A 22,008-nucleotide genomic window follows, 5' to 3' on the forward strand; every position below is an offset into this window, starting at 1 on the left:
GAAGACTAGCAACTATGGGAGTTCTTAATCTTCATGTGTATCACGGACCCCTCTTGTAGACCAGTAAGTCCATGAACCCCTATTCACAATAGCATGCATAAATTAAAATATGTAGGATTACAAAAGAAATCAAACATATTGAAATAGTTACTAAATTCTTTTGTAAAAAAAAGCTCATGGACCCCAAGTTAAGAACCTCTGAACTAGAAGAATAAGGAAAATCTTCTTATAAGGATCATAGCAGAAGAGACCTTAGAGACCATCTAATACATTTCCTTCCTTTTACAGATGAGGAAACCAAGGTCTAGACTGGTAAAAAAAAAAATTTACTTGCCCAAGGTTGCATAAGGAGCAAAAAGTGGCAAAAATCAGGATCTGAACTCATGTCCTTTCATGACAATACCCTTTCCAGTGTCCCATACTACCTTTCATAAGAGCTATTAAAAAAAAAGCAAGGAATTCTAAGAGGTAGATATGAGGACAGTAAAGAAAGAGTATATTACCAAAGATGGCACCTCCCAAATTACTATTGTACTAGCAATGCCTAGTGGTGACTGAAGACCCTAGTTTCTCTTGATTCACTCGCTCAGTGACCTGCCAAGGTAACAGAAAAGCTACAGGAAGAGGATAAACCACCCAAGATGGCAAGCAGGCCAAAGTTATTTTGCTAGAGTATAGGGAAGGATAATTAGAGCTTCAACTAAAAACTGGAGGCCTAAAAAGTCATGAACAAGTTGAGAATTAAATTAAAATCACATATTTTATGGTCAGGGTGAGGGATACAAACATTTTTGTGGGTAAAGAAAAAAATGCTTGGCTATGGTGTTTAATATTTCAAATAGCTCTTGGCTCTAGTCAAGGTTATAAGATATCACCAGGGGATGCAAGTGTCTAAATGAGGGAGGATATTGGCAAGAACATTTTCTCCGAATATTTTTTGAAAGCAAATTGTTTGACCAACCTGGCCAACATTACGCAATTTCAATGCAGGGTCAACTTCAACTGCATTCTTAAACTGGTGGTGGTTGTTAATCAGGCATTGTGAGGGTAGAGTGAGAAGTCTAAATTAGCCTCTGAAAAAGTTAACTTCAGTCATGCCAGTCAGTCAAGTGGGCTTCTGATGAGCTTACCTCTGCAAATGTGCATTTTGGCTGGTAATTCATAGCTAGGTGCTAAAGAATAGTGTCTTTGAACTATTCATCTGATTCATTTAGGAGAGGCAAGAGATAGAATGTGGAATTTAGTTCTTTTAGACCTAGCTAGGACTTTGTCTCAGGTTCTGAAGGACACTTCTCTCTTTCCCAAGCCATCAAAGGACAACAACCGCTTTGACTCCAGATTCCTGAATTTCTTTGATCAATTTCAACGAATATAGATCCTACTGGATTTTGAGGATGAACAGTTACCAGGTATGGTCAACACCTCTGAAACTTGTGTGTTCTTTATATTCTCTTTGCTACCATGCTAGTATAATCCTTCATCATCAGCCATCTACACTAATTTTCCAACGAGCACATAACAAGGCTTTCTACCCCTAGCTGCTCCTTCATCCTTCACACTGATGATAGATTAATCATCCTTAAGCAAAAATCTGATCATGCCACACGGAGTGAATGAACCAATCACTGCTAGGCAACTTTAGTATAATAGAAACTGGCATGCTGCACAGGGAGACCTTTCAATGGCTCTCTGTTGCCTACTAAAGTTAAACTTCTCTATCTGGAGTTTGAGGGCCTTCTAGAAGCTGGGTCTTCTTCATTTTTCTAGCTTTATCTCATTCTGCTCCCCCTTATATTCATTACACTGTTCAAATTGTATTACTCACCATGCTTTATACCTGTGCCTTTGCCTGAAACCATATCCATGTTCAAGACCCAATTCAAATGCTGCTTCCTCTATGAAGCCTACCTAGAGCCCTCCAGGCAGAAATGACCTTCCTTTCCTTGGCTCTCATAGCAAACTATGCGCCTCTCTTGTACTCGTACCCCTCCCACACACACACACACACACACATCTCAGTTTCTCTTATTGGTTCCTCCATTTTTTTTTGAAAGAAGAAATTATCATAAAGGCAAGTCAAGAAATGTTTTGCTGCTTCACTTCAGACACAGAGAGAGGTCTGGGAGATGTACGTATACTTAAGGCCCCTATCATAAAATCACAGGATTACAGATTTAGAACTGAAAAAGATCTTACAAAAATTCTTACAATCCCATCATTTTAGAGATGAAGAAACTGATGTTAAGATCACACAGGTAGTGAGGTGACAATACAAGATTCAGCTCAGACTCCCTACTCCTAAACCCAGAGCCTTTTACACTGTGCCACACCGTCACATCATGTCACCATGCTAAACCTATGATCTGTTCAGCAAATCATACACCTTGCAAGAAGGGGTCAGGATAGATAGTTTGAGACAGATAAAGGGTAAGGGAGAGCTAAAGGAGAGAAACATGGTATAATAACAGAGAATCTAAGCTACCCAGATAGACAGATTTCATACTGAGGGTAAGACTCTAGCTGTTTGAGAGGATCAGGGACCCAAAATTTTAGTTGGGAAAAATATTGTCTTGGGAGACGGTCATATTTTAAAGTATTTTGAGATATAACTAGAATTCCTCATATGGGGAGAAGAAAGGAGTTGGCCTAAATGACAATCTGAAAAGGTCTTTCTCAATACTCTGATTCCATAATAGAGATTATAGGAAGCAAGAGTTTAAGAAATCTACCGTTGTCTAATGCAAAGTTCTTCCTTATTAATAACAAAAATAAGTCAATCAATCCAATTTCACTTCACAGTGATGTGTATAAAGCATAGCAGTGAAGTTGGCTCCTTCTTGATAAAGCAATCCTGAAGGTCGAAGACTGTCTAATTTTGTCTTTGTATCCCCAGGACCTAGAATGGTACCTTTCATACAATAGGCACTTAATGTTTGTTGAACTATATAAAATTGCATTGATTGACTAAATCAAATACCCAGGGGTCATCAGAATAGATCAGCAGAAGCCCTGGGTATACCAAACTTGTTTCTTAAAGAGAGAAACTTGGCAAGACTCTGGTTGCTTTTGATTCTATCTTTGATTTTAACAATGTTGATCATCAATCCTTGATTTGGCACTTCTGTGGAGGAATGACTTAGCAGAATTCAGGACTTTATGTTTCTATTCAGTTCTTCTATTCTGGCCCCCAGGCTTCAACTTATCTTAACATCTTTGGAAGTTTCATCTAATGGTCAAGTTTTGATATTCTCCAGCTCAAATTCTATTAAGTTTTTGCCTTTTTTTTTTTTTACTACACTGACAATATTTCATTCTGGATTTGGCTCTTTATTTAATAATGAAGCACAGTCTGATTTTTATTCAGAAATCCCTAGTATTTGCAGGATACCTGGTGATTCTCATAACATACTGAGTAAGAGGCCGTGTAGTGTAGTAGACAGAGTTAAGAAATTGTAGTCAGGAAAACATGGGTTCAAATTCCACCTCAAATGCTTACTAGCTATGTGATTCTGGCAAATCATTTAACCTCTCAGGTCCTTCATCTGTAAAATGAAAATAGAAATAGGACCTCTGTTACAAAGTTTTTTTTTTTGTTTTTAACTTTTTGGGGAGGGGGGAAGGCAGGTAAATTGGGATTCAGTGACTTGCCTAAGGTCACACAGCTAGTTAAGTGTCAGGTGTCTGAGGTTGGATTTGAACTCAGGTCCTCCTGACTCCAGGGTCAGTGCTCTATTCTCTTCACCACCTAGCTACACCTACAAGGTTGTTTTTATGTAAATAGTAACTTATTTTTTCCAATTACATGTAAAGACAATTTTCAACATTCATTTTTTGTAAGATTTTGAGTTGCAAATTTTTCTCCCTCTCTCCCTAAGATCGCAAACAGGTTATACATGTGCAATCATCTTACAAGGGTTTTTTGAGGATAACATATGATAATGGATGGAAAGGGCACTGAAAACTTTAAAATCCTGCATAGGATCATAAGTTTCAGGTGGGAAAGGACCACAAAGGCCATCAAGTCCAAAACCTTTCTTTTTTATAAGAGGAGAAAACTGAGACCTACGGAGGTTAAATGATTGGCCCAGGATTCTGCAGGTAATAAGCTTCTGAGGTGGGATGTGAACTCAGATCTTCATGAATAAAACTCCAGTCATGCTATTAATATATAAAGATATTCATCAATTAATGATACAAAAATTTTTAATGTTTGTGGTGCAAACTATGCAAATTGATCTGCATCCAAACAAGACTCTTCTTTCCTGAACTCCACAGAGTTAGAGTCAATAGCAGAGGAAAAGCTGCTAGGAAAATGCTGATTTCCAATATTTCAATTAATGGGTGTGTGTGTGTGTTGTAGGTATGTGTGCATGTATGGGTTTGGGGGGGGCAAGAGTATGGGTTGGTGCTTCTGCTTAAAACTATCATTTTGTTTGTTTTAGCTAGGCAATCAAGATTAAGTGACTTGCCCAGGGTCACACAGGTAGTAAGTGTCAAATGTCTGAGGCTAGATTTTAACTCAGGTCCTCCTGACTCCAGGGCCATTGCTTTATCCACTGTGCCACCTAGCTGCTCCTACTGCTTAAAACTAATAAATGCATCTACCCTTGTGTGTAGTTTGGAGAGATTGGAAGAGACAGTGTGAAAAGATGCTTAGCTTAAACCCCAGGTCTACCACATATTGGTCACAAAACAAGTCACTTAATATTGCTGAGTCTTGGTTTCCTACCCTGTAAAATGGGGATGATACTACTTGTACTTCCTGTTTCCCTGGAGTGTTAGGAGGGAAGTAATTTGTAAACAATAAAACTCCATGTAAATATGAGATGAGGTCCTTCCCATCTCCATTCTAATTGTTATACATTCAGGAAAAAGTATTCTAGACTCATTTGCTTTTCCTGGCTTCATACAACATGACTTCACTACCCATGCATTCTGTGATACCCCTGGACCTTTAGGGCAAAAACATCTGCTTTTAAAATTATTTTTTCATTTTTTTTATTTTGCAAAAACATCTTAGGTAGGATTTATCTGGTAAGCCACTTTGTTGGGTCTCAGTTCTGATATCCACAAAAATAGCTGAGCTTAGGATGTTTGTGAATACTGTTAATTGTGATTCTCTTAATGCTCCTTACCAGGTATTTTGAAAACTTACCCATGAGAAAGAAAATGCTCCCAACATCAAAATGTCAAAGAATCTTGGTCTTACTTGCGGTCTCAATCTAAGGTCTTAGTCTAAGCCTTAGTGTCAGTCCAAAGTCCCATGGGATCTTTTCAACAAGGAATCTTTAAAGATTCTTTTAAAACAGAAAATTTTTCTAGTAATCGTGTGTATCAAACAAATGATGTCTGATAAGTCACGGTGTAGTGGAAAGATCCCTGGATTTGGAGTTAGAGGACTAGAGTTTGATTCATGGTTCTATTACCTGGGTGCCATTTGTCAAATCACTTGTGGTTGGGCAAAAAATAATGGTCCCTTCCAGTTCTAAGTAGCCTATGAAATATCAGACTCCTAAAGATAAACTGCATTTAAAGAGATAATGCAACTGCTGCTGTAACCTATTGTGATTAACTCTAATTTAGAGAAGTTGGTTAGTTTTGTTCTTAAGGCACAGGGTATTTTTGTTTTTCTCCCTTTTGACAAAGGACATTTAGGAGAAATAGCTATCGAAGCTAGTGTATTTTTGCTTCTCAAGGCTACATGCTTACTAAATTTAGAAATGTGGAAAGGGAAGTCTTGCAACACCTCTTTCTAAGAGCTTGCCCATCAACTGGGGATGGCTGAACAGGTCATGGTATATGAATATGGTTGAAAGTAAAAAATGAGGGAGACAGTTCCTGAGAAACCTAGGGAGACTTGTGTGAACAAATACAGAGTGGAGAGCAGAATCAGGAGAAAAATGTATATCATGCAACAATAACAAAAAAGAACTTTCAAAGCCTTAAGAACTCTGATCAAAGCAATGGCCAACCACAATTCTAGAAGACTCATCATGAAACATGAAACTTCCTGACGGAGATGATGGATTCGGAGTACAGATTGAGACACATTTTTTTTGGACACGGCTAATATGGGGATATGTTTTGCTTGACAAGGGAAGTCGGACTTCTGGACTTGAGCTATTGAAAATAGCACATTTTCCTTCTCAAAGCTATTTGTTTACCAAATTTAGCAATGTCGAAAGGGAGGTCTCATTTCCTATGAAGCTGTTTTTCTTTCTTTTTCAGAGGGATGGGGGGGAGGCAGGAAGAGGGTGTTGTGGAGACATAGGAGGGAAAAAAGGAGGTTTAGAGTTAATTGAAGAAAATCAATTTAATTTGAAAAAATAAATCACTATACACACAAACACAATCCCTCTTTCTAGAGCAGGGACAAGTACTGTATATGGGAATGAGTAATGTTTATGTCCTTCCATAAAATTATGTTGTTTAACAATAGGGAACCTAGTAGGCCAAGATGATGGTTTTAAACACCTTCTAGTCAACCAAGAGATGCTCTTGCATATTAGTATCTTGTGCTTAAAGGGGCCTGGACTTGCAAGGAGTTCCTCTAAGGTAGTACTATTTTAATACATGGGGATTTGCTGTACTTGTGCCTTGAGGCTGTTAAGAAGGGAAAGAGGAGGTATTATTAGTCTCAAACAAACCTGAAATGGCAGCTGGAATTGAGGCTATTTTGAGTACAATCACATCTACTTTTGCTCCAAACCAGCCGTGGCTCTCAATGCTTTACTGAGGTGCAGTTATGCCTTCCCATTTGAAGCAGCCAGAGTTTCTGCATGTAAACTCTATCGTCAGTTACTCCATTATTATATCTCCATGGATTTACTCCTTGAACATGAAAACTTGGTCTTATGGGCCTTAATTAAGCCTTTCAGACCTCCACACAAACTTTCAGAAGCGCAGGAATTCTGCTTAGGCAGAAGTAAAAAAACAAAACAAAAACAATAACTTTTTCACCCCAGATAGAAATTCTAAGGTGTTTCAAGGATGCCAGGGCAATAATGAATGTCCTACTTGCTTTTCACCACCCATGATGCCCCATATCCAGGTGCTAAGCCTTTGTGCTGGCTAGCCTCCATATCTAGAATGCTCTCTCTCCTTTCTTCTACCTCTTGAAATCTCTGGTTTTCTTCAAAACTCAATTCAATTTTCTATGTAGTCTTTCCTGATTCCCTAGCCCCCAACTCCTGGTGCCCACCTTCCCTTCCCAAACTCCTTTGGATTCATTTTGCATATATTCTATATAGGTTGTACTATATACACGTTATCTCTTCTATTAAAGTGTAAGGTTTCTGTGGGCAAGGACTATTTTTGCTTCTTTTTTTTTTAATTCTCAAGGAGCATCCGGCACATAGTTAAATACTTAATAAATATTTATTAATCAGTTGATTGATTAATTAAGTGAATGGAAATACTAAGGAAGGTAGAAGACTCAAGTTAGTAAACATTTAGGCAGCATTTACCCTGGGCCAGGCACTGTGCTAAGGGCTGGGGATATAAACACAAAAGTGAAAGAATACCTGCCCTCAAAGAGCTTATATTCTAACATGTGAATTAACATGTACATATACAACAAGCCAGAGACAGAATTTTTCCTTTGATGAATGAGCACACTGCCTCTCGGCAGACCAGAAGAAAATGGAATGGAGACTATCTTGCCAGGCCTCCATCCAAGCACCAATATAAGGGAACTTTCCAGGGAATCAGACGCCCACCTAGACACAAGTTTCCACCTCCTTGAGGGAGGTGTAGTATACTAAGAGGCAGTCTAACTTAGAGGTGGAATAGCTAGCCTTGGAGACAGGAGACCTGGGTTCTAATCTTGGTTCTGACCATCTCTGCAATAATACAACTGGCAAGATATTCAACCAGTCTGGGCTTTGGTTTTCCCATTTGTAAAAACACGAATACAGTAGTAATAATGTTGCTACTTCACCAGTATATAATTTGCCTATCTCAAAACATAAATGTAAACTGCTGTTACTTTCATCCCTATTCTCTGCTAACCTCAATTATAGAGTTAGGTTCTCTTTACAACTTAGCTTTCTTTTCCAATTGAATTCTTATTCACTGTTGTGGTTTAGTCATTTTTCATTTTTTCGTGGCTCCATATGTAGTTTTCTTGGCAAAGATACAGGAGTGGTTTGTCATTTCCTTCTCCAGCTCATTTTACAGATGAGGAAACTGAGGCAAATAGTGTTAAGTGACTTGCCCAGGGTCACACAGGTAGTAAGTATCTGAGGTCAGATTTGAATGCAGGAAGCTAATTCACCAGACACCTAGGTGCCCATTCATCCGCTACTCTTTTTTTTTTTGGAGGGGGCAAGGTATGGCAATTAGGGTTAAGTGACTTGCCCAAGGTCACATGGTTAGTTTTTTGTGTTAAGTGTCTGAGGCTGGATTTGAATTCAGGTCCTCCTGACTCCAGGGCTGGTGCTCTATTCACTGTGCCACCTAGCCACCCCGAGATAATATTTCTAAACTGCTTTGCAAATCTTAAAGTGATATATAAATGACAGCTGTTATTATTTTACCCCTTTCCGCTTTCTAATTAAAGATTTCCTAGCTAGCTAAACTGAATTATCTTAAAGACTCTGCAGGAAGACTATCTCTAAATGTCATAACTGGTCAGCTTAGGAGAGGAGAAATACGTTGATCCAACTGTTGAGTCAGAAAGACTGAATTCAGTTGAAAAAATGAAATTTCTTTTCTTTCCAGTAAAAACATTCAGTTGCTGTCTTCATCTTGGAATTTGGACAGGGAATGTCTTTGTTTACTTCCTCATCCGGTGGAAATTCTAAAGAAATCACACTGTTTTGAAGTGGAATTTGAGGAACTTGAGGTAACTTAGCAGAAATCCAAGCCTCAGGGAGGAATCTTGACAAAAAGGCAGAGATAGAACTGGAAGTGTAAAAACAACCGAATTTGAAGTCAGAGGACCTTTATTCAAACCTTAAAGGAACTCTTTGCAAGTCCAGTGCCCTTTAAGTAAAAGATACTAATATTCAACAGCATCTCTTGGTTGACTAAAAGGCGTTTATCACCACCATCTTGGTCTACCAGATTTCCTATTGTGAACATAATTTTATGGAAGGACATACACATTACTCATATTCCCATATATATTCCCATATAAATATTCACATATTCCCATATATAGTACTTGTCCCTGCCCTAGAAAGAGGGATTGTGTTGTGTGTGTATTGATTTATTCAAGAATCTGGTTGGCAGATTCTTACCTATGTGACCTCGGGCAAGTAAATCACTTCATCTAGTCAAGATGAGCAATGAAGTCCCTTCCAGCTCTCAAGCTACAAGAAAAGGGCTCTTCAATATGTGATTTTAAGACAAGTCAATCTGTCTCTCCAAACTTCAGTCTGCTTATCATAAGGGGATTGAATTAAAAGATTTCTAAAACCCCTTCTAGTTCTAAATCCCATGACCTATAAAAAGACCTAGTCTTCATGCTAGGTCTGAAACAACAGGGCAATTAGGTAATAAATACTTGTAGAATTGAACCAAATTGAATTGAATAACTAACCCAAAGCTCTGGTAGAAGTCTATACAGATGTAAAAACAGTCCCCCAAACATAAAAGTCAATCATGAATTCCAAAGTTCTTGGCCCTTTTGAAAGCTGAGATTAGGGAGTTGGGAGTTAGGGAGATGAGAAACTACCCACTAAAATTTTCTTACTCCCTAAGAAGAAAGTATTTAAGTTGGATTTTCATGGGGAAGGACAGACTGTCAGAATGGGCCAGGATTTCTTGAGATAACAATCCTAGAATAAGGGCTTTAAAATAATTTATTAGTCACTAGAAATGTCAGTTGTTTTTAAATAAACTGTTTAAATATGCTGTTCTCTATCTAATTCAACAGCCCTAACAGATCATCTCCAATTCCACAGTCATCTAAAAAAATGCATTGTCTTTAGGGTCTAGACCTTCATCCAAGAAGCTAATGGCACAGGCTAACCTGATTTTAAGCCTGATCATTATGCCCAGCCCCCTACTTAAAGTTCTTATCACCTTTCACCTGAACTACAGCAAAAGTTTCCCCATGGGTCTTCTTGCTTCCAGTCTCAATTCTCCAATTCATGCTCCAAACAGTTGCCAAAGTGATGTCCCAGTAGCATCACTACCACTCTCCTGCTCATGTCTTTAGAGCCCTTCACAATCTGGCTCCTGTCTATTTTTCTAGACTTACCACACATTATGCCCCTTCAGATGCTAAGTAGTCCAGCCAACCGGACTAGCTTACCTCAAACATAACATCCTATTCCCCATTAAATAAGGATCAAACAAGTTACATGTAAAGAACATAGCACAGTGTCTGGCACATAGCAAGCCCTTATTAAATACTTGTTCCCTCCCTGCCATCCTTCATCTCCATGCCTTGGCCTAGGCTATTATTCATGCCTGGCATACATTACCTTCTCACCTCTGCCTCTTAGAATTCCTAGCTTCTTTCAAGACCCAAGTCAGATGCTATCTCCCACATGACGTCTTGCTTGTCTTTCCAAGCTGCTAGTGCCTCCAATTCCCACAGAAATTACCTTGCTTTGACTTTGTATATATATGCATTATATGCCCCAACTGGAAATACGCTCCTTGAAGTCAGGAACTATTCATTTTTGTCTTCCTTTCTCCAGCACCAAGCACAGTGCCTGGTGCTGTCTGGGACTTAATAAATGATTACCTGAGATCAGAGGGAAAGCAGGAAACTGGGCAAAAATTTTTTACAAGTTTCTCTGATAAAGGCCTCATTTCTCAGATATCTAGAGAACCAAGTCAAATTTATATAAATATGAATCATTCCCTAATTGATAAATGGTCAAAGGATATGAACAGGCAGTTTTCAGAAGATGTCTATAGCCATATTTTTAAAATGCTCGAAATCACTATTGATTATTGAAATGCAAATTAAAACAACTCTGAGGTACCACCTCATACCTATCAGATGGGCTATTGTGACAGAAAAGGAACATGACAAACACTGAAGGGGATATGGAAAAAATGGTACACTAATGCACTGTTGTAAACTGATACAACCATTCTGGAGAACAATTTGGAACTATGCCTAAAGGGCATAAAACTGCATACTCTTTGAGTCAGAAATACCACTACTAAGTCTGTAATCTAGGGATCAAAGGAAAAGGAAAAGGACCTATACACACAAAAATATTTACAGCAAAATCTTTTCTGGTGGCAAAGAATTGGACATTAAGGTATGTCCATCAATTAGGGAATGACTAAACAAGTTGTGGTATATGACAGTGATAGAACCTGTATTGTGCTAAAAGGAATAACAAGCAAGATGCTCAAAGAAAAAACCTGGAAAGACATGAACTGATGCAGAATGAAGCCAGCAAAACCAGGAGAACACTGTATGCAACACATATGCAACACAGCAATATTGTATGATGATCAACTAAAACTGACTGAGTTAGGGGGTGGCTAGGTGGCTCAGTGAATAGAGCACCAGTCCTGGAGTCAGGAGGACCCGAGTTCAAATTTGGCCTCAGACACTTAACATAAAAACTAGCCGTGTAACCTTGGACAAGTCACTTAACCCCGATTGGCCCTCCAAAAAGAAACAATAAATAAAAAATAAGAATGACAGCTATTCTCAGCAATACAATAATTAAAGACAGTTCTGAAAGACTTATGACGAAAAATGCTATTCATCTCCAGAAAATGCAAAGTGAAGCATTTTTTTTTTACCTCTTTTGGTGGGTTTTTTTTTTTTGGTCTGTATTTTCTTTTGCAACATGATTAATGTGGAAATGTGTTTTGCATAGTTGTATATATATATATATATATATATATCTATATCAAATTGCTTGTTTTCTGAAGGAGGGGTAGGGGAAGGAGAGAGGAAGAGAATTAGGAGCTCAAGATTTTTAAAAAGAATATTGAACTTTTTCATGTAATTGAGAATTTAATTAAATTTTTAAAAAAGTTTGTTGGTTGATTGATTCTAGCTAACAGGAATTGTCTCTGCTTCCCCAATCCTAGCCGTCAGTCCTGAGGTCTCACTGTGAGTTTTTATGTAATATTACTCTGCTATGTTCATCTCTGGTCATTTTAACTCCTGCCAAAGTGTATACTGGGGTATCCTGTTTGGAGCAGCAGGAAAGGAGAAGGCTGGGAACACTCAGGTCTTGAAGGAAGCAAGCCTAGTGTGAACGCTGATTTTCAAAGAGGAAAATTATTTCCTTTCTGACTCCTTCACAACCTCCTACGGTGCTTCCCACAGAAACTGCTCCATCACTGAGCTGGACCTTAGCTGTATCAGTGCTAAGAACTACCTTGGCCCTGATCATTTTATTCATTTTGTGGCAAATGCTGCTTGAATACTCATTCCAATGTAAATCTGTCAGTAATAAAGAAGAAAATGGTAGTACTAGCCATTCTTTCTGGCATTCTATACCTACCCAGAACGTCCTTTGCTAAAATGTGTAAGTAATTTAAATGGTGAAAAAGCATTTACAAATGTAGCCAGAAAGGTCTCATTAATTCAATTATTTGATAAAACCGCTAATTGGCATGAACAATGTGTCATGTTATATTAACAGACTCATAGAATGCCAGGGCTGGAAGGAGCCTTAAGGTTCAACCCTCTCATTTTCATACAAATTTTGTTATGGATTTAAAAGTAGACATTTTGAATGTTTGCTTCCTTAATATTCTGACAAAATTTTCATTATAAATTATAAATCGCTTGGTCAAACCAAATCATGTATACATTTTATTGAAGCATCATATAAAAATGTTTCTGTATATGCGTGTGTGTGTGATATGATATACAATATATTTGTATACAAATTTGTATACAAAGAGCCAGCCACAATGCCAGGAAAATCTATGTTCAAGACCTGCCTTTAACACATTGGCTCTGTGACCATATGCAACCACTTAGCAATTCAGTATCCTAGTTAACTCTCTAAGGCTACACATGTCAGAGTGCCAATCTGTTTTGGGAGAGTGAATTTCCTTATCTCTGCAGTCCTCTATACCAATGAAATCACAGATGCAATTCATTCATTCATATGTACGTGTAAGTGTAAATGTGTGTATATATATATGTATATATATACATGCATGTGCTGTATATATGTACAATTCTAGTGCTGGAAAGGCCCTTTAAAAAACTATCTAGTTAAAGACATATATATATTTCCTTTTGGAGGGCAGTTGGGGTTAAGTAACTTGCCCAAGGTTACAGCCTAGTTTTTGCATGTGGGTGTTAAGTGTCTGAGACCCTAACCGAACTCAGGTCCTCTTTACTCCGGGGCCGGAGCTCTTACTCACTGCGCCACCTAGCCACCCAAATACTTATATTTTATAGATGAGGAAACAGAGGCACAGATCGATGTCAAATGGAGTGTACAATTCTAGTGCTAGAAAGGCCCTTTAAAAACCATCTAATCAAAGACTTATATTTTATAGATGAGGAAATAGAGGCACAGATTGGAGTAGAATGGAGAACAAAGAACATTTGTACACCTATGCTTCTATGTGCTTTGCTTTTTGCAGCTTTCCCCCTGTGTGTAAAGGAGAGTTTACTTGGGTAAACATGTGCTGATTTTGGGTGTCCTGCACGGACAGGGCCTTACAAATTAACCTTTCTGGTTTCCTTTGTTTGGCACCAAGGGAAGGTTACCAAGGCTAACTCTTCTCATGAGGAGACTTAAGAAAGTGCATGATTCACAAAGAGTTTATAGTTTAAAGCTTTTCTGTTCCACATTTAATGCAAACAAAAGTCAGTATTGGCTGTTTCTAACCCATTGGAAACAATTATCACCTTCTAGCAAAGCAGAGAACAAACTGTTTTGATGTATGACTTCAAGAGAAATGGGAACATTTTATCAATTATTTGACTTTTTTATTTTATTTTTCATTGTTTAACATCATGTACACATTTCTGGCCTTCTGGGCCCTAACTGATAGATGAGAAACATTATACAAAAACTGAATGTCTTTGGTGAGAACTAGGTGAGAACAAGGTCAAGTTCATATAATCACAACACTTGAAGAAGAGCAGAGTCAAGCCAGCTGTTTAAACTAGGGCTGTCTTAGGCAAAGTAAATGGCCAGCCAGATACTACACTCTAATTTGAATGACAGCAATCATACAAGGTACCCTGCCTAAAAATATGTCCCCTAAACTTTTGACACAGTGACTGACATTCCCACCATTTGAGAGTCATTTCTTTGGCTCGAAGGCACTTTGTCTCCAAGAGAGAGTTGTTCAAATCCAAATACCTCTTAAGCAGGAAACACATTAGTCTATAATCAAGCAAATTTCAAGCCATTCTGAAATTTTCCTTCAACCATTGGGAACAGCTTAGCTGCTTTTGGTAATTCAGATCTTCATTAAATTGTACATACATCAACAATAACAACATCAAATATTGGACTTATCAAACTTACTGCCTGCAAAACTTTCTCCAAGGTACAGTTGGATCCAGATTAAAATAAAATTGGGAAATGTTTAACAAAATAAATAAAAATACAATGCAACATAGACAATGTTAATTTGTGGTTTTCCAAGCCAATATGCAGCCCAATGTAGCCCATTTCTATTTTGAATTTAACAACACTGCTCTAGAAAGCCTATAAATCTGAATTTTTCTGAGGGATATTATACAGAAATATGAGTTAATGGAAAGGAAGAAATAAGTATGACCAGGATGATCACCATTTTACATTGGGACTGTAGGAATGTAAACACAGAGACAATTGTTCTCCATGAAACCAACTTCTTACTGGAAAGAAAATATGAGTTCTTAGATCCTTATAAAACCTTCATTGGCACAGAGTTATCTTTCCCACTCTCTCTTCCCCCAACCACCCACATATCTTTCATAAATATGGCACTTTCTAGTCTCTCTGACCCAGTTTATTGTGATTTGACTCATTATGTTTCTTTTCACTTCCCTTTCCCTGGGAAACATTAAAATTATGCCCGATTTTTTATCTAGCAAGACCAGAACTTATGAGGACCCAAATGGAATATAATTTTCCCTTTTAGATGGCTTTTTCTCCCCGACAGTAAATATGTGTCCTCTGTAACAGTTACTCAAGGTGAAATCAAATTCTAAGACTGGTCTTATAAAATAAAGCTGTAGCATCAGAGCCAGCAGAGGGAGCCAAAGGTCATGTTTTCCAATAGATTACATTAAATTTATTTTAAAATTAGGAACTGAGCTAGCCCTTTGGGCATAGATGTCAAAACTGAATCTGAGAATTCTAGTGTTGGAAAGACCCTTTAAAAACCATCTAATCAAAGACTTATATTTTATAGATGAGGAAATAGAGCCACAGATTGGAGAAGAATGGAGAACAAAGAAAATCCTCTCTTGTCATCCAACCAAAACAAGTCAGAATAGTTCGTATACACAGCAGCTTCTTGGCAAGGTAGGCACTTAGACACTTGTTGACTCAACTTATTGGTGAATTAGGCATCTTCTAGAAAACACTATTCAATACCAAACATAATAAAGATCAAATGCTGAACTCTCATAGAAAATATTTTCACAATAGTGGTGACAGACTTTACACTCAAGCAGTTAACAGTTAACACAGACATGGTTCAGACAACTAGCAATCCTTTAAATGTAGCATTGTATACTTTTAACAGCACTCTTTTTCTTTTTAGAACAAAGGCTACCCAGAGATCATTGCAACAATGGAGAACCACATCTCTTCTTTGTGACATGGGAACACACATATGACATATAATATGTATATACATAAACATATAGCATATTTTATTGTAAATTAATCATGACACCAATTTTCTCTGGACCTTATTTTGCCCAAGGACAAAATAATTTTTTTTTAATGCTGTAAGGAAATGAAACTGAAGGTGTCTGTTTTCCTTCTATAGAAGAGGAAAAGAAGCAACAGAAGAGACAGCCCTGTCCAGACAAGAAGAGTCCCAGGACCAAGGCACACTTCTGATTTATAGAAAAGAAGCCAGGGCTACCTGAAATGTTGCTTCTGTAGACAACAAACAGTGTTCTCGATAAAGGTCCCCTTTCCCTTTCGCCATCCCCAGTAGTTATAGTGGGGAAAGAAAGGACCAAAGGTTAGTGTCACTGGCTCCCCACAAGTCAGCAGCATGCTCTTCGTGGTCAGATATCTGGCCTGGTCTCCCAGACTACTGGTCCATTTTTAGTGAATGTGAAGGGAGAAGAAAGTAAGTGGAACTGCAAAGAGTTTCTTGGTTCATCTGCAGGTAGCCAAAACAGCTGGTTTTCTGGAGGTGTCTTTAAAAATCTGCCAGTGACTACAGAAAACCTATGCTGTTTCATGGCGCATATGGTGGAGGTTTTTCCCCAGGGAGGAAATAAGTTGGTGTATAGAGTGGTGGGGCATTGGGAGGAAGCCCATAGGTGGAGCTGGACTGAGACGGAGGCTGGGTGTCATCAGATAAAGAGATATCAGTGGATGACGAAGCCGGAAAATTGCTGGCAGGCTGTAATTAAACAGAAATGGCTTTCTTCAGTAAGCAAGATTAAAACTCAAGCTATAGCATGCATGTAGTGTATGAAAAAGCATGGGGAAAATGCTAAGTGATAAAACCATCCCTTTAAAGTGCCTTGCAGCAGGGGCCAGGGTCCCTACAAGATGCATTTTACCAATATAATCACAGGCTCCATTTCCTTTAGAAGTAAGGGTGAGATGAACCCAAACACCACTGTCACTGTCTGACTCAAATAATATGGTAGTGAGGTTGAAGAGTTAAAAGGAATTTCTTTACTTGGCTAGGTTAGTCCTGGGGTGATCTGAGTTTCTTTATTTTTTTTTTGGAGGGGGGAAAGCAAGGCAATTGTGATTAAGTGACTTGCCCAAGGTCATACAACTAGTAAGTGTGTCAAGTGTCTAAGGCCGGATTTGAATTCAGGTCCTCCTGACTCCCGGGCCAGTGTGTGCCACTTAGCTGCCCCCTGACTTTCTTTATTAGAAACCCACAGACTCATAAATTCTTGGAATTGGAATGGACCCTAGTGATCATTTAGTCCAATCCTATCAGTGCTTAAATATCTTGAACTTTATATCCCTGCCTAAAAGAACCCAACAATACTAGATGCTTCAGAAAGAGTTGTTATTAAAAGTGCATCAGTCCTATATATCGGTCTATTGGACCTATTATGTTTATTTAGGGGTAAAAATACACAGGCATCATTTATTTTTCCAATTGACTGCTTTTCATTAATTAGTCTTTCCTATTTAAAATCTTGGGAACTAAATATATAATACAAGGGTTCAATAAAGTGCCATGTTAGGGGCCATAGAAACCCTGCACCATTTTTATAGACCCTGATTCTGTATCTCATAAGTATAATAATTTGTATCTACCATGGGTTAAAATGTATTCTCCCAAATATAGCCACTTAGAGTAATATCATTCAGTCTTAGAGCTGGAAGAGACCTGAGAAGTCATCCAGTCCAATTCTCCACCCTGTGTAGGAATTCCCCTTTACAACATTCCTAGTGGATGGTCATCCAACCTCTACACGAACACTGCCAAGTGCTGGAGAGACCACTACTTTTGCAATGCAGTCCATTCTATTTTTGGAGAGTGCCGACAGGACATTCTTCTTTCTATTGAGATGAAATCTATCTTCCTGTAACTTTCTCCCAATGATCCTACCTCTGCCCTCTAGAGCCCCACGGATAAACTCTAATAATGACTCTTCTACAAGATAACCTTTCAAATATTTAAGGACACCTATCATGTTCCCCCACTCAGCTTCTCTTCTCCAAGATAAAAATCTCTATTTTATTTCAGCACTCCTCAGATGAAATGGTTTTTGGACACCTCCTTTTCATGGTTCTCCTTTTCCAGATGCACTTCAATTTGTTAATCTCTCCATAATTGAACACAGTACTCTAAAGAACATAAAAGCAATTCAGAGTCCAATGGGACTTTGGATGTTGTCCTTCATTTAATGCAACCTGGTAAACCGGATATTAAAAACAGCATGGCACAGTAGACAGGGCACCAGTCTTGGAGTCAGGAAAAGTTGGTTTCATTTCCTGCGTCAGTCACATACTGGTAGTGTGACCCCAGATAAGACACAAACCTCTCAGTGCCCCAGGGCACTAACGTGTCTAGGTGTCAGCAGTGGTTAGAACCTGAGTTCAAATCCCGCACTCAGACCCAAATCACTGTGTGACCCTAGGCAAATCACTTAACTGATGTTTGCCTCAGTTTCTACAATTACAAAATGGAGATAATAATAGCACCTGCCTCACAGGGTTGCTGTGAGAATCAAATGAGATACTGGGAAAGCGATTTTTAGCAAAGTGCCTGGCACATAGTAGGTACTATGTAAGTGTTTCTGTATCTTCCCCCTCCCCTTTCCCTAAGCAACCCTCCAAGACTATAGATAATAGAGAAGCTGCCAGTATGTAGCAGTGCTAGGTCTAGACACTCATCCCCAAGAAAAAATGACTTCAGGAGGTAGGTTTTCTTTAAGAGGGGGAAATTGAAGGTCCGTGCCACATTATTAGTTCATATTGAATTTGCAGTCCACTCAAACCCTGGGTCTTTCTCACATGAATTGTCATTTTCAAGTAAAGAACTTTACAGGTATCCCTATTATACTTCTGGAGGGGGAAAGGCAAGGCTATGGGGGTTAAGTGACTTGCCCAAGGTCACACAGCTAGTAAGTGTGTCAAGTGTCTGAGGCTGGATTTGAACTCAGGTCCTCCTGACTCCAGGGCCAGTGCTCTATTGATTGCACCACCTAGCTGCCCCCCCTATTATATATATATATATATATATATATATATATTTTTTTTGCTTTTTTGGAGAGGGGAAGGCAATTGAGGTTAAGTGACTTGCCCAAGGTCACATGGCTAGTTTTGTGTGTGTGTGTGTGTGTGTGTGTGTGTGTTAAGTGTCTCAGGCTGGATTTGAACTCAGAGCCTCTTGACTCCAGAGCCAATGCTCTATTCACTGCACCATCTAGCTGCCCTGCTGTTATATTTCTATCTACAGTTCCAGCCTTGTTGAAACTTGCATCTATCATCCAGAGTTTCAGTTCCCACTTCAAACTTTCTGTCACCTACAGGTTGAACTCTGCTTCTAGTACCCAGCATCCTCCAGCACTGCTGAGAGCACCCCACCTTGTTTCACCATTATCAGGGGATTCCTCTGTAGAAAAGGGACATTTTCTCTGTGTTTTAAAGAAAATGATCACACTGGTCCATTGATTCACATTCTGGAAATTGGGAAGTCTGCAAAGGTTCACTTTTAAGGAGGAAAAAGTGGAGAGGAAGCATAAGGTATTGACAATGAGCTCACATCAAAGTCAGGAAGCTCTAGGTTCAGGTCCTCTCCCTGGCACCTACCTACTGCCTTTATGACCCTGGAAAAGTCACCCAACTTCTCCATGCCCCCAGAAAACTCATTCAGACTCTGAGACAGTTGTGGAACAGCTGCTATGCTGCATTGGGAAAGGGGGTTTCCACACTGGAAGTTCCCTATACCAGTGAAATCACTCATATGGACCTCTGTCCCTCTCCTTGCTCTCCCCCCTCACTCAAAAAAAAGATGGAATAAGAACAAAACATATTTCGACAAAAGGAAGAGAAGTGGCCAGGGGGAAAGGAGAAAAGCTTAAACCATCAAAGTTTTGTTTCCTTTCTTCATTATTCATCTACTAACATATTTTTCAAAGTGCTGGGTTCAGGATAAGAGGTAAAATACCCTATCTAAGACACAAAAACTATTTTATCTACATTGCTACATGTTCTATTACCAGACTACAATAGATATATCCGTATATGTCTGTGTATGTATGTATATGTGTGTATGTATGTTTGTATATACACATATATGTATGTATACACATATACATGGACATGCATGCAAATATATGTATATACCTGTAATGTTAATGGGGTTTAAGATCTTCCCTGCTGTAGCAGCAAGCACCCCATTGTCCCCAGGGTGGCTGTCAATACAGGTTCTTGGATTTGCTTTGATAAAGGAAAGCAACTCAAAATGGGTTAACAAGCTTACTTTAATCAGTCAAACCTATGTATCATTTACCTAGTTCAGGGGAAAAAGGTCAGCACCCTGAACTTCAGAATATACAGACAGAATTACCAAGACAGAGAAACAGATCAAGTAGACAGTTTCTAAACTGTCCAACCATTACATCCATACCAAATCAACATCTGGGTATCAACATCTGTTTTTTTCAAAGCCGCGGGACTCTCAACAACAGCTTCCCAGAGTTTCATCTGATCAAATCACAGAACACTTCTCAAAGTGAGCCCCCAAAACAAAGCCACACATCAGGGCTTATATAGCCTTCTCCTGGCTCAGAGAATGTAACAACCTTATTGACTCACTGGCCAGTCAAGAAGTATCTACTGAAAAACAAGCCTCCCACCCCAGGCTCCAGGTGCACTTTAGCCTAGGGGCAGAGGGAAGATCTTTAAATTTGCATTTCCATTACACTTGCCCATTAATAGGCCTCCCATGGAGCCCATTAAGGGAAGTTTGCTTAGGGAAGGCTTGTTTGTAGAAAGGCTTTCACACCTTTTGCTAATTTCTAATTAGGCACTGAATCAGGAGGGTTGTGATGCCTTCTGGCTCTGAGAAGTGTATATATACTCTGAGTTGGTATTTTGCTTTGGGGGCTCACTTAGGAGAAAGATCTTGTGATTCTCTGGTTGAGATTCTGAGTGGCCATATGTTCAGAGCTCCTCAACTGCTCAGACGTAAAGGTTCTCTCGATCCAGGGATGTAGGTAAAGTGTAGAGTTGATTCAGGCAGTCAGAGCCCTGTCTGTTGATCTTTATTTCTCTGCTTGTATTTTCTCTGTTTGGTTTTCCTCTGAAGTTCAGGGTGCTGACTTTTTCCCTGAACAAGTAAATGTAATTAAAGTAGATTGTTGAGGAGTGGCTAGGTGGCCCAGTGAATAGAGCACCGCCCCTGGAGTCAGGAGAACCTGAGTTCAAATCTGGCCTCAGACACTTAACACAAAAACTGGCCGTGTGACCTTGGGCAAGTCATTTAACTCCAATTTCCCTCCAAAAAAAAGATTATTGACCCCTTCCTTAAACAGCTATCTTTCCTAGTAGAGCAGATCTAAAAAACTGTGCTAGCAGCATCCTGGGTATGCCAGTGTTGGCTGCCACTAGAACACCCCACAAATATTTCAGCTTTTCTAGAAGAATACATCTATCTGAAGATCTATGTATATGATCGAAGTATACAAGATCAACTATAGTTTCATGACTTTAAAGGGACAATTTTCTCTAAAAATCTAATGGAAACCAGGAAGTTTATGTAAGTTCATCATCAATTCTTTGGAAGAGGTAATCATAACTTTATGTCTCAGGATTCAAGATCTCTCATTCTCTCTCTCTCTCTCTCTCTCTCTCTCTCTCACACACACACACACACACACACATACACACACACACACAAACATACACATACACACACCATATGCCTTTCTAACAAGAGAACAAACAAAAAAGCCCTTTATAGCATTTGCCTTAAAGTCTCTTTTCATCTAGGATGGGGCAGTTAGAGGATTGAGTCCCACTGTTCCAAATTGAGAGAGCCTGGCAGTACCTACAATCCTTTAGCAATGTAGAAACAACAGAACTTATCACCTGCCTAGCAAGAATAATTAGTTAAAATGGGAAGCTACCAGATGTGGTCTGGGTTGAGCAGTTCCTCACCTGTTCTGGCCCTCTGTATCCCTTCTACCACCCTCTCCAAAACACACCCCTTTACACACAAACAGAACTGAACATACGCTTCATACCATTTCCTGGGTGTTATTTATTTCCCCAGAACAGAAAATCATAGTTATGACTTGGCTTTTGATATATTCCAAGTTTCTTAACCTCTGCATGTGTGTCTTTTCTCCTTCACTAGCTTTAAGTCTCATCAACTGTTGCAACAGGTCCTGATTCTCACAAAATAACAATAGCTTTGGGCTCAGAAGAATAAACAGGAAGGGAT

At 39.0% G+C, this 22,008-nt stretch overlaps 1 protein-coding gene across 4 annotated transcripts in view; it reads right to left on the reverse strand.

Annotated features, from left to right (window-relative positions):
* Window positions 1-22,008, reverse strand: part of TMEM255B (transmembrane protein 255B) — a 195,641-nt gene that overhangs the window by 56,288 nt on the left and 117,345 nt on the right. For 3 of the 4 annotated variants that reach the window (XM_069094062.1, XM_069094064.1, XM_069094061.1), the window contains one exon: window positions 13,867-16,485. The exons of the other annotated variant lie outside the window; for it this stretch is intronic. In XM_069094062.1, coding sequence (XP_068950163.1) covers window positions 16,318-16,485 — 168 coding nt within the window. In that variant the 3' untranslated portion in view covers window positions 13,867-16,317. Of the gene's footprint in view, window positions 1-13,866; window positions 16,486-22,008 lie in introns of those variants that run through there. 4 annotated transcript variants of the gene reach the window in all.

Source organism: Petaurus breviceps, unplaced genomic scaffold (genome assembly GCF_028583685.1).
Source record: "Petaurus breviceps papuanus isolate PSGF00001 unplaced genomic scaffold, PetGlider_PUasm1.0 214, whole genome shotgun sequence".
Taxonomy (NCBI): domain Eukaryota; kingdom Metazoa; phylum Chordata; class Mammalia; order Diprotodontia; family Petauridae; genus Petaurus; species Petaurus breviceps.